General features: G+C 38.2%; 1 protein-coding gene across 1 annotated transcript in view; it reads right to left on the reverse strand.

Annotated features, from left to right (window-relative positions):
* Positions 1–13,718, reverse strand: part of GPCPD1 (glycerophosphocholine phosphodiesterase GDE1 homolog (S. cerevisiae)) — a 36,060-nt gene that overhangs the window by 3,289 nt on the left and 19,053 nt on the right. The window contains 8 exon segments of the mRNA XM_010018977.1: positions 4,384–4,544; positions 4,891–5,026; positions 6,311–6,447; positions 7,435–7,500; positions 8,851–8,912; positions 9,732–9,771; positions 10,831–10,908; positions 12,779–12,871. Coding sequence (XP_010017279.1) covers positions 4,384–4,544; positions 4,891–5,026; positions 6,311–6,447; positions 7,435–7,500; positions 8,851–8,912; positions 9,732–9,771; positions 10,831–10,908; positions 12,779–12,871 — 773 coding nt within the window.

Here is a 13,718-nt window from a genome sequence, read left to right on the forward strand (position 1 = left end):
TTCCCCTGCCCACGTGAGATCATTCTTTTAATAGCGTTGGCATTTGTAAGCTTTGCAGACTCAGTCTTGCAGATTTTTCTCCATGCAAAACGAAGGCAGAACCCCCTACCTGCATTTTCTTATTGCCCGACACTTGATATCAGCAACTTTTGGTATTCAGGACACAGTTTTTCTGCCATCTTCGCAAGTGGCTACAATGTTTTGCCCAATTCTACATGGATGATTAAAGTTTGGAAAAAAAATAGCTTATAGAAACCATCTCTACCCAGACAGTTTATAACCTTTGAGGCAATGACCACATGCAGTAACAGTAACTCAGGGCCATATCCAAGAAACCTAAAATTCACTAACATTCCTGTGTTCACTTCCTACCAGAAGTCCAGAGAACAAAAATTCTGCAGAAACCATGGAAGAAGCACATCTTGATTCAGCCTTGGAAATATTCTGGAATTTGTAGGTGCAACCTACAAATGGTATAAGGTTCAACAAGGCAAAGTGTGGGTCCTGCATTTGGGGCACAACAATCCCCTGCAACACTACAGGCTTGGGGCAGAGTGGCTGGAAAGCTGCCAGTGGAAAGGGACCTGGGGGTGCTGACTGACAGAGCTGAACATGAGCAGCTTGTGCCCAGGCAGCCAAGAAGGCCAACAGCATCCTGGCCTGTATCAGCAACAGTGTGACCAGCAGGGCCAGGGCAGTGATCATCCCCCTGTACTGGGCACTAGTGAGGCTGCACCTCGAATCCTGTGTTCAGTTCTGGGCCCCTCACTACAGGAAGACAATGAGGTGCTGGAGCAGGTCCAGAAAAGGGCAACAAATCTGGTGAAGGGTCTGGAGCACAAGTGTGATGAGGAACCATTGAGGGAACTGGGGGTGTTTAGCCTGGAGAAGAGAAGGCTCAGGAGAGACCTTATCGCTCTCTACAGACCTGAAAGGAGGTTGTAGTGAGGTGGGGGGTCAGTCACTTCTCCCAAGTAACAAGAGATGGGACAAGAGGTAATGGCCTCAAGTTGTGCCAGGAGAGGTTTAGACTGGATAGTAAAAAACATTTCTTCACCAAAAAGGTCATCGGGTATTGGAACAGGCTACCCAGGGCAGTGGTGGAATCACCATCCCTGGAAGTGTTCAAAAGCTGCATAGATGAGCCCCTTAGTGAAATGGTTTAGTGGTGGACTTGGCAGTGCTGGGGTAATGGTTGGACTTGATGATCTTAAAGGTCTTTTCCAAACTAAGAGATTCTATAATAAAGAGATTACTGCAGTCCCTAGAAAAAAGCACATACATCTCCTTGAGTTCTGCTCCACATTAGTTTCAAATTTACCTACTTGTAAACTTCAAACAGCACAGAATCTGGATGCTCACACCATACCTATTTAATATCAATTTAAACACTTAACTTCATACACTCTAATGATTTGAAAGAGGTCTTTTTACCCAACAGCTCCAAATGTGAATGGAAACCCTTAATGCCAAGTTTTACATTTAGGCATGCTGTCCAGGACTTGCCTTGCAGGTACCAACCACATTTCAAAAATGTCCAGCTTGGGACATCTGATGCAATTTTCAGAAAGTGTCATGTTCCTTCCAAGGAACCGATATTAGGATTAAATTTATTCTGTTCAGACAAGTAGTAAATTCTGGAAAATAATTGAGAATTATAAAGGAACACTCCAATATTTGTTTTGACCTGCAGGAAAAAAAGTCAATACCATTTAGAAATTAGAGTTAAGAGTCTCCAACAATTGCTCTGAGATAATTGTTTGCTACTCAACTGCAGTTTGTAACTTGGAAAAGAAAGAAAAAACGCACCACTGAAGTACTTTCTTTAAACAGCTTTGGGATTACTATTGATTTTGGAGTTCTCAAAAAAGTGAAAGATGTCAACAAGATAGAAGAGATACAGGGGGCAGGTGGTGAGAGGAGACATGAATACTATGAATAATCTAGATGGTCTAAATAGTGTGGGAAGGTTAATTTCCTCCCCCCCAGTTAAATCTACAAGGGAATTCAACCTATGAATTCAGCGATTTCAATGAATTGGATAGTCACTGAAAGGTAAAGGGTGTTCTGCTATCATACTGCAACTTAAAACACACTGAACAGCTGTCCTGGGTTCAGCTACAGCAGTCATTTTTTCTCCTTCTTAGTAGCTGGTGCAGTGCTGTGTTTTTGACTTTCAGTCTGGGAACAATGCTGATAATACCGATGTTTTTAATTGTTGCTCAGTAATGTTTACTCTGACCAAGGAATTTCTCAGTCTCATGCTCTGCCAGGGAGGAGGGGAAGCCGGGAGGAAGCAGAGACAGGACACCTAACCAAAACTGGCCAAAGGGGTATTTCATACCACAGCACGTCATGCCCAGTATATAAACTGGGGGGAGTTACCCGGAAGGCCCAGATCGCTGCTCGGGTCGGGCTGGGTATCAGTCGGCGGGTGGTGAGCGGTTGTGTCCTTTTCCCTTGTTATTCCTCTTATCATTATTATTGGTAGCAGTAGTGGTTTGTATTATACCTTAGTTACTGGAGAGCTGTTATCTCAACATTCCTTCTATTCTCCGCCCCATCCCTCCGGGAGCGGGGGGATGAAGGAAAAGGGGGGGAGTGAGCGAGCGGCTGCGTGGTTCCAAGTTGCCGTCTGGGCTTGAACCACGACAGTTTTTTTTTGGCGCCCAACGTGGGGCACAAAGGGTTGAGATAACACCAGATCTGACCAGAGCGTGTTTAATCATATTTGTGATAAGCATTTATTGTTTTGGATTAATAGTCACTCGTCACAATGCTGATTTATTGGCTCTCGGAGTTGTTACGCTCGATCTCAGTTTCAGCATGTTGTACCAGGACAGCAGCACAAAGGGAACATAAGATGACATGTAGCAGCCTTACTGCCTTGACATAAATGCAACGTTATTTAAGTAGTGTTGAGCAATTAAGCATCTAAAGTAATAAAAGTATGGTGAAGTCAGAAATGAGGCTGTCATCCACTTTACTACTTTACCCTAGCAGTGCATATCTGTTACTCAGGAGTATTAAGAACTTTAGAAGGCTGGATTAGTAGACATCAGATGAACATTTAATAAGAACAATTTATGCATTAGCATTTGAGTAAAACATCCCACCTGTCTGTAGACCAGTAATTTATCGCTTCAAGTTATGCATGCTACAGGATCAGATTTCCTAACCCTATGACTGTACACTAAAGAGTCAGAGCACCATTTTGTTCATCTGCATACTGTTCCAGAGATATTTTTCATCTACTAGAAGGGCCTCAATCTTGAGTTATAGGAGAGGCACAACATGTAGCACTGCTGTAGCAGGAAAGAGGACTTATGTTTCAATGACTTCAGTCTGAAGCTAATCCTCAGGTGAAAATCTTGTAATTCTTTTTTTTCCACCAATGAATAGAAAGAGACATTCTATACAGTACAAGCAGGGAGACCTTTGGCAAACCAGGGAAACACTGGACCCACCATTCTGGAAGGACTCTCAGTAGTCACAAGCAGATTAAAGGTAGTCAACTATTTTTTTACACTTGGAACTTGCAACTCTAAGAGCAAGCTATTTGGTTTCTGCCTCTAGGTATGCTGACTCTCAGTTTTCACTTTATAAAACAGAGACCTTGACAATTACTTGATCTTCCCCCTCCCCTTTATTTTTTCCAAGAAAAACAATATGCAACAATGCCCTTGCTAAAGCAAAAGGCTTGAAAAAGTCTTCTATAATTCGACACTTCAGTTACACTTAATGCTTTCCTAATCACATATTGTTCGTAATGTATCAGAAATTCTCATTTAATACAACTTCCCAAATTAATCATCAGCTTGTAATAATTAATATCACATCTTTTGTGATAAAAAAAAACCCAAAACTTATGGGTTTATACGGAAATAAGGTAACAGTTTTGTTCAAAGATTTTAGTAGGAAAAAACAGTGAATTCACAGCTTTGAAACACAACAGAATGTTGGCAAAAAAATTAAGTTCAAATCATTCAAGTCCTGTTAACTATTTCCATAACTAAACATAGAAAGCTGAAGATTTCAGCCAAACAGTCCTCACCATGTCACGTATAAGATTTAAGTTACCATCAGAAATATTAAAAGCATGTCAAAGGTTCATGCCATGCACTAGTTCTTTAAAGAATCAAAATTACATTTATATTAACCTCACGAGAAACAGTTACTCTGCTTCATATATACAGCTGAAAGAGTAGGAATTCATGTTAGTCTTGTTCCTGACCTGGGTTTATGGGCTTCTTGTACTTAATAGTACAAAAGGAAGATATTCTGCACCCAGGCAACCAAAAAGCAATGTGAAATTTCACAAGAATCAGGATATTGTAATTTCTCGGCTGTATTAGTTATTATTTTTAAAGCATAAGTAAGTACCTGTCATAGATCAGCCCATGAACACCATATTCTCTCAACTTCTTCCTGTTATCTGGGTCATTTGCATCATCACCCCATGAGAAGATAACTAGGCCCTTAGATTTGGCCCTTTTAATAAATGATGGATTCCTCAGCAGATCTTCGGAGTGCACATTAATTCCCTGAAATACACAAGACTGCAATTAAAATTCATGTTTCTGAAACACTCTCACAACAGGTTTTTAATCTTTTGACACCTGCAGCACCTTACAATTTCATGCATAATAATAAACTGTAATTTAATACAATTAAAGAACTTATCGATAGCTCTTCATCGATAATTTTTAAACACTGTTTTAGACAATTGAAAAGAAAGACACTATCTGGGCAGACACTAAATGTTACTGTATTTCTTTTTATGAGGTTAGTTGTAATTTTAAGCATTAAGTGTCAAAACCAGTAAGTTTACAAGTAGTAATAATTTTGTGTCCTTTTACTGCAGAGTAATACCAGAACTTGTCAGCTTACCAGCAAGTTTTCAAACTGCGCAAAGGTAATGGCAATAGGAGTTGTACGAGATCTAAGATCCATAAGCTCTGGGTAGAGTTTAGATTCTCCTTGAGTGAGAAATAACACAGGATACTTATTTTGCTTGTGCCGAACCCTGTTAAGAAAGGAGTTTATAAGTAGCAGATAGTTTAGGAAGCAAGGAAATTCAGTCTTGAGGAGAATTATGCTCTTTATTGTCTGTTCTTCTAGTTCTTAGCTGGTGTAACAAGATGGTACTACAGTTCAGTATCAAACTATGTAACAGACTGCTCCAGCTGTTCCTTTTGTCACTACTGGAGATTAACATACAGTTTAAGGGAAGCTAGACAAGTTGAATTCAGATCTACATCCTCAAAACATTTATATAAAATCCATAAAGACTGATGAACTCTGACATTTTCTTCTTAAATGCATGTTAAAGTAAAATGAAGATTCATTATAAGAATTTCTAAACATAGTTAATATACAACACCTAACCTTACTAATGTATTTTGCAAGTTGGATACCAGTACAGTGGTATGAAATGACAACAGATGGAAGCAAAATTTTGGGATTAGCATGTTACACCCTTACACACTGGCTTCTTAACCCTTTTATTAGCACCTTGATTTGGTTTTGTCCTGCCCATTTAACCTTCAATGGTACTTCAGCGGTGCAATCTCTCATCAAATGTGATCTCCATAAAGCCTTTCATTAACAGTACTAAATGACTTCTGGTTACAAAGTACTACAGCATCTTTTTAGTTTATGTGTCCCAACTCTCTGTACCCTAGTTCAACTCATGCTTTTCCTGTGCCCCAATACCTTCAATATAACATTCCACAACAGAAAAACTGCTTAAAACAACAACAACAACAAAAAACCAAGAAAAAAAAAACCACCACCCCACAAACCACAACACAAAACCACCACGAAAAAAAAACACCACACACAAAAAACAACAAACCCCAAACCAAACACAGGTAATCCAAAGTTCTTCCATTTTCTATCCTTTGTAAAAGGTAGATATAGTGAAAAAAAAAAAAATTTGTAACAAGATGATTTTGTTTGTAAACTAGGCTTGGGTGCATCTCAATGACTGAAAAAGATTGTGATACCAGAAGAAATCTTGACCTTTTTTTGCAGCATCAAGAAAGACTGAAGCATTCAGGAAGGCACTAGAAAAAAAAATACCTACTTTGACTTTGTTGCCCTATTTTATTTTTGGCACAGCTCAGATGGCAAAGTGGTCTTGTTTCAATTCCCAACTATTTTGGCACCCAAAGAGTAGGTCCAATGAAATTGTGTGTTATTTATTTCTCACTGGGAGTCTTACGTCCAAAGTAGATTTTACCATTAAGGAAAAAAAAAAGAAAAAAAAACCCACCAAAAAAACATTATTTATTTCTTCTTAACTTACATTGTACAAATATCTGCATGAAAAGAAGAAAACACAATTCTTCTTCTTCCAGCATTCATCAAAACAGTTTTTAGGATAATATCTAGAAAGAGGTTCATATCAAAGTAAGTTGACAAGTTGCCATCCCATTGTCCATCCTAGAAAAAGAAAGTAGAAATTTCAGGCATTTAGATTAATGCTCACTAAAATTATTTTAACAAGCAATGGTATCTCATTCGACCTGAGCAAAATGAGAATTGTTTGCCAGTTTGAATACAGAAGTCACTCCTTCAGTCTACTGAACACTAGTTACTCAGTAACTAGCTCTATAGGACTGTCAGTCTGTGAGGTGCAGCTGAATTCAGACAGCAGTAACTTCCACTGAAAAACTCACTGTCATCCCATCCAAGAAAAGAGTTTCTAGGAACCCTTTTCTAATTTTGCAAACACAAAGGAATTCCATGAAAAATCACTAAAAACTATTACAGATATTTTGTATTGCTATTTCAAAATATAAAAATGCAACAGCAAATTTGTAAAAATAAATTAGATCCCCTTTGTCCTTGAGAATATCAGGTATCAGTCTTCTTGCTGTCTCTGAGAGCATTAGCATGTCTCCGTGCACACAGACTTCCACTGGCCACTCTTAGTTTCTTTCCCCCACTCCAGGCTTCCAGTCCTAGCCTTGACAACTGTTTCCTTCTAGTCTGAGCGCTAAGCAATCCAGCTGAGTCCACAGTAGTGCTGACTAGAAGGGGAACAGTTGCTTGTATTACTGCACCATGTTGTAGCTGCTCCTGCACCAGGCCAGGAGAGTTTGAATTCCTTGTCACTTTTCCCACATATATATCATGCCTGATCTGTTGTGATCCACTGACTTTAAAAAAGGGTCTTCAGCTAAAAGCAATCCGAGCTGCACTATGACCTCAATCTTATAAACACTTCCTACTTGTTTTAAGAGTAAGTTGTTCATTTGCTAAAGTGGTGCTACTATACTCCTAGTTTTAAAGATGGTGGGTTACAATAAAACAAGAGAGTCACATGAAAAACCCCAAATTATGCCTTTGTAGCTCATTAATTGCCAGGTTGAATTACAAGCTTTAGACAGGAAAATGGCAAAGTCAGTCCCATGTCCATTTACTTACCCTTTGCTGGCAGATCCATTTTATTTCTATGTTGAACCCAACATCTTCAGAAACAGAGTCCAGGACCTGAAAAAAAAATCATTATAAAGAGACCTCACAGCAAAAGAGGACAACTACTATATGAGGGCAGTTACTGGGGTAATACATTAGATTTTAACACCAATGGGGTCTATCAGTAGAATAAAAAACATTTAACACAAGATACACCTTTTTCTACTTCAGTTTAAAGTTAGGAAATACATAAAAATAGATAAAATCTTAAGGACAAAAATCTGACAAGGTACAAAGACAAGTCAATTCACCTTAACAAGTGTGAGAAATTCCCCATTTGTACTCCTAAAGAACAAATGTTTTTTACTTCACCAGGAAGGTTTTTTGAATGCAAGAAGTATCTTAAGTCACGCATAGTCCTAAGTATGAAAACCATGAGCTTGCCATTATGATGATCAGAAAAAGAATATGTGAAATTCTTGTAAGGAACTATTTGTAAGGTGACTTCAAATCAAAAGGTGAAGCTAAAAGCTAATGAAATTAAGAAAAAGTTGGTAGATGATTCTTTAACCCTATGAAGATAACAGGTAGAGAAGAAAATAACGTGCCCTTTCTCACAGGAAGAAAATTAAATTTAAGGAATCAAAACAGGTAGAGGAATTGAACCTCAGTAGTTTAGTCTGTTACACAAAGTTCTCAATTTTCTGTAGTTAATCTGATTAGACAGTAAAAAAAATATAGTGAGGCATATGACATGTAACTGATGGATATATGCTCTGGCACAAGCCTATAAATGATTGAATATTAATAATCTCCATTAAAAAAAGCAGTATTATTGTACAAAATAAGTCCCTAAAAGGCATGTTAATGATATGAAACTCTTGTTTGGTCCCATTGTCAGATGTTTCTGTGAAAAATAAGCCAACACAAAGCCCAGAGTTGGCAAGTAGTCATAAGCAGGAACATGCTAGAAATTAATTAACGTTTCTCTTGTGTTTGGCTCTGCTAGATGAGGCCAGGTTTGGTTTTTGCTGTTGCTGGGGTTTTTGGTGGTGGTGGTGGTCTTATTTTGTTTGGTTTGGGGTTTTTGGGTTGTTTTTTGGTTTTTTCAAGATTAGAAATCACTTGTCGATGCATTAAAATGCAATACCCAGATGTCAACCAGTTGTAAAACTGAGCCCATCCTGAGCAATGCAACGTGGGTTCGTGAATTAAGAAGCCTGAAAGATACGCAAACTATTACTTTTAAGCACTGAAAAGGCTACAATGGCCAACAATAAAGCCTTTGTTCTCAGTTCCAGCATTGATATTGGAGGCCTAAAACCAAAAGTGTGTATCTCTTGCTATGTGTGCAAAATTGGAAGAAAAAATACTGTTTTCTTGTTCAAGAGTTGTCATCTCTATTGCTCTATATTCACTGCTTACTCTCTGCAGAGAAGGAAATGGCTGCATCTCAAAAGCAGAGTTTTCTTCTTCTTTAAAAGATGCTGGAAAATAAATACAAAATATTGCATCAAAACAAACAGCAGTACTGCTAATCCCAGCAAGAAAAGACTAGCTCAAAGTCATAAGGCCTTTAAGAGTAAAGAATGGAATCAGGTCTTAGATCACCTAAACCTGTTGATTATCTGTTGATTACCTAAGACTTCCTCCCTCTAACACCAACATACTCCACCAACATTGTAGGCAATTCCTGTTTTGCCAGTGGGAAAATTTTTTGACTCTCACTTAAAAGCCTTGCCAGAGTATTTATCAGAAACAGCTTCTCCTGTCCGTCACTGCTTCAGTCACTGGATCAGATCCAGTGGAAGCAGCCTTGCCTGTTAAGGCTTACATTTATTTTATCTTTTCCCAGATGGGTAGGATGTGTGAGACACTTTGCCAGTTTGCTGTCCCCATGAAGGGAGTGAATTAAGGCCAAAAATTTGCAGCACCAGTAAGACACCCCACAGCAGTTACCAAAGTTCTTGCTAGCAGTTCTGAAGAGCTGCCAAAAAGGTACGGTTAGAGAAGCATAAGATGGAAACATTAGTGGCAACTGTGTTACAAACATTCATAAAAATATATTTATCTGTGCATTCCTCTTCTACCCTCCTGCCCCCTCTTCCCAAGGGAGTAACTTCCATCCAGGTATTTAATTCCCAGTGAAGAACTCTATGCATAAAATGCAAGTACCTACAAAAGCCTTTAGAAATATTCAGGAAGAAGCCAAATGTGACTAGAACAAGTGACTGCAACCACAATATGTATGTATCATTATGTGATAATAAATAAATCTCAAGACTCTTGCAAACTAGCGTACATACCATTGTGGTCTTTTACTTTCAGGGCAGTCACATGAGCCAGCTAAAGAACACAAGAAGAGTAAAATTAACAAATACTCCCCCCACAAAGATCTTACTACATGTACCTAATTTTCTTTATAAATTGGTTTTAAGTTTAAAGGTCCATTATAGGCACAGTTTAAATAATTTGTAAAAGAATAAAGGAAATCCTAATACACATTTCTCTCAAACTTTAAAATATGAAGATTCCAAGGAAAGCTCAAAAACTGACTGTAAATTTTGTTACTGAAAATTCAGAAAACATGTTCAAGAGTAAAAACACCCAGACAGAGGGCTGACAGTGGTTCTATAATGTAGTCACATACTGAGATAGTATCAGGCCAGGCACAGGGACACCTCCCTTGCTCCATTCAAATTCTCTCTCCCCAAAAAGGAAGTGACCAAGTGATTTCAAGTAGAAAGAAACAGTTCTTGGACCAGCCGAGTGTTTCTTTAACTCAGGACAGACCTCTCACAGCTGGGTCTTCAGTGGCCCAGTCTCATCCCCTGACACCCTCTTTATGTAGGCAGAGCACTTTTGTTCAGAAGATAGTGACATCCAGTTAGATAAGACCAATCAACTAGATCTAGCCAGTCCAGTCAATCCATACCACTGAAGCACAGAACCTTCTACACCTCCACGTGCACCTCAATAGAGTAATTCAGCATAATTTACATCTCCCTTGTTAACAGGGAAACATTTGAAAATTAGATCTACTTTGCAACAGTTATCTTTCTTCTTCAACAAAGACTCCAAAGCACTGGCTTTCAATGAACCCTACCATCACCTTCAGCCTTTCTGACGTTTTAGAAAATATCAATGTTAGCATAAAGATATGGATCTACACAAGTTATCAGACCATCTTTCTGGAAGATATAAGTAATGAAATAAAGATGTAATTAAGGTGCAATAGTACTATTCTTGGAATTAGCAGCTACTCCTACAATTTTTAAAACTTGTACTCTACCAAACAATCAAGTTACTACTCGTGTAGCTTCATACACAATTTGAAATTCTACACATAGCATATCATACTATATATTTGGCTATACTAGCATAGCATAGCCGAAGTAACAATACCTTCAATAACTGCAGCTGATCAAATGTGAGTTCTTTGACTGCAATCTCAAACAGTTCCAAAGGCTCTGTATCCAGTTTCTTTGAAGAGAAATAATACATAATTAAGCATTGCTGAAAACTACAGAACAGCTTACACGCTTCTAATATGGTAACATTAAAGGCAACTAATTTTCTATTTGTAAAGACACAAGTGAAATGATCATGAGTAAAATGATCAGTTTTCAGGAGACAGTACGTACTCAGAAGCATAAAACATGTCAATTAAAAAAAAGCAAGACTTGGACTTTCATGCAAGTCAGATGCTTCAATGTTCTTTTCTTCAGAAAAGGTTAGCACATATATTCTGTAAAAACTTGATCACTTAATAAATTTAGGAAAAAAGTCTCCAAGTAAAGAAATACACTAAAAAAAAAAAAAAGTACTTTAAGGCAGTTCAGTTTATTGTTGTCTATCCAGTCTCAGACACTAGTAAGTCAAATGTCCTGGTAAAACTGAGACACATGCACCCCACCACCAAAATAAAAGATCTGGTGTCAAGGAAATGCTGTCAATCCATTTTTCATTTCCCCTCTTCATCATAAAGAGATTTCTACTCATCAAGACAATACTGATTCAATATACACTTAACATGCATTTCCCTTAAAGTTCCATTTCCACAACTGCTCAAAACCAAACTCCCTACAAATTGCAATATTGCAATGTGTGAAAGTTTGATGACACAGACTTAGTGCCAAGAAAAATGAGAGAATTTATCTTGCAATCTGTTCTGCCATGCTATCTTTATTTTCACTGCCAGAACTTGAAAGGAAGAAAACTAGAACAGAAGAGACTCAAACCTCTCCGAACGGCTGCGGAATACAATTCTGGTCTCAGCGAAGAACATGCAACAGACCAGACAGAAAAGCACCTCACTGGGTTTTTTGAGTCATCAGTCCTTATGCCTATAGCTCCCTCTTTATTAACAAGTGCAACATCAGTTTATGAAGCATTCAGTTGTTATGCCTCTTAAAACTTGGGTACTGTGATCAACTGTTCTGAGCACCTTCTGAGGAATGCTTATCTGGATGTACAGTAATAATACTGTTCACGCTTCTTAGCTATAGTACTCTTGAGGCTTACAAAAAGAGCAGAAAAGAGGGTTTTGTTAAAAAAGAAGGAAAAACTGCAACCTCATGAGGTAAGCAAGGAAAGGGACAGGACACTTGCTTTCAAGATCAATTTTCCTGCTCCTAGAACCTCTGCTTTAACTCCTTTCCTTCTGCTTCATCAAGCAATCCAAAAACTGTTCTTCCGCCCCACTTACTCTTCCAATGAGACATGAAGTATATTGTTTACCTCACAGATAAAGGATAGACCAAAATGCTGAGGTAAAAGAGTTAAAGAAGGAGTTAGAAAAACTAATAGAAGCCAAGCCATTTGTGACTAATCAAACTCCCTACATGAAGGAGATCCTTGTTTCTTCCACTCTTCTGCTTTCCCTCTACGGGTCACAACCAAGCAAGGCAGACTTTGGTTTGACCTAAAAAGCTTTTATGAGTGTATATAACTGCTTAAGAGAAGCATACATTTAGGTATAAGTGGGAAGTCATACTGAGAATCATATTAAATCTCCCTCAAAAAAGAAACAACCAGAAGTGCTTACTGTGACAGTCTAAAATTACAGTCCCAGAGGTGCTACTGAATACAGCTGAGTTGTCTGCAATTTTCTTCCAAACCATAAATAAAAAACTAAGAAAGAGGCTTGAAGAGTCTCAAAGCATGCATCTGACATGCTGTTGCTGCAACGTCAAAACAAAAACCCTTTCTTGCTGTACTTCATGCACATAGTAATCCTGCATAGTTATTCCCATTCCATCCCTTGATTCCCCAGAATTATTTCTATGAGAGCTTAGCGTTTTAGTTTCTGGAACGGTCACATTTAAAGACAAAATACAGGTATCATCTTTACCTTTTTCATGGCCATGCAACATGTGAGATCGTGGTATACAATCGGCACATGATCTTTAGAAAGATGTACATCAAACTCCACGTATGCTGCTCCCTATAGAAAGTTGAAAAACACACAGAAGAAAAAAAACCATTAACTATTTATGCACAAGGACTACAGAACTGCAGAGCTGCCAAGTATTCAGAGGTCCTGGACACCAACCAGAAGTTGAATGTAACTGGCTATTACCAGTGAAATATTCAACAATGGGTTAGAAATGAAAAAAGATCATATGGGAAAGTATTTTCATTACCATAATGCAGCTCTGATAAACCCTTATAAATCCTCTAGTAACCTTAAAGTATTGTAAGCAAAGTATTGATTTCAAACAACAAAGATGATGTTTTTAAACATGGATACCGTCATGGTGCCCTTCCTCCCTCCTCCCCGCCAAGAAGAGAGCAATTGCTACAGACTGGCAAAGATTTAGGGAGATACTCCATAGAGGGAGGAGCTTCTGGACTCACTAGTAACACAGAAATAATGTGTTATAACATGTGCAAGAGAAGAAACAGCTGTACCCAGTATTCTCCTGTCCGTTTCAACTATGTGTTACTTTCTGTTAAAAAGGAACTAAGATCAAAGTACAATATTTTTGAAAAGAGGGCCAGAAATAAAGATATTAAGAAACACAAAGAAATTTTTTTTTATTTTTACTGTCTGTGAATTATTCCTTTGAAAGGCCTCCATGAATACCCAAACAAGTTAAGCAGCAGGTGATCTCACAGCAGCATCTTTATATGACTAACCACAGCTCTTCATTGTGAAAACAGGAGTTACACAAGGAACCTCTGATGTGCTTCTGACTCCTGCTACTCTGCTGCAGAGTATCGCTGTCTAGATCAGTCTTATCACAGATCACTTAAATGGCTGAAAATACTAGAAAGAATAAAAGAGACCA

This window comes from Nestor notabilis, unplaced genomic scaffold (assembly GCF_000696875.1).
Source record: "Nestor notabilis isolate BGI_N333 unplaced genomic scaffold, ASM69687v1 scaffold6727, whole genome shotgun sequence".
NCBI lineage: Eukaryota > Metazoa > Chordata > Aves > Psittaciformes > Psittacidae > Nestor > Nestor notabilis.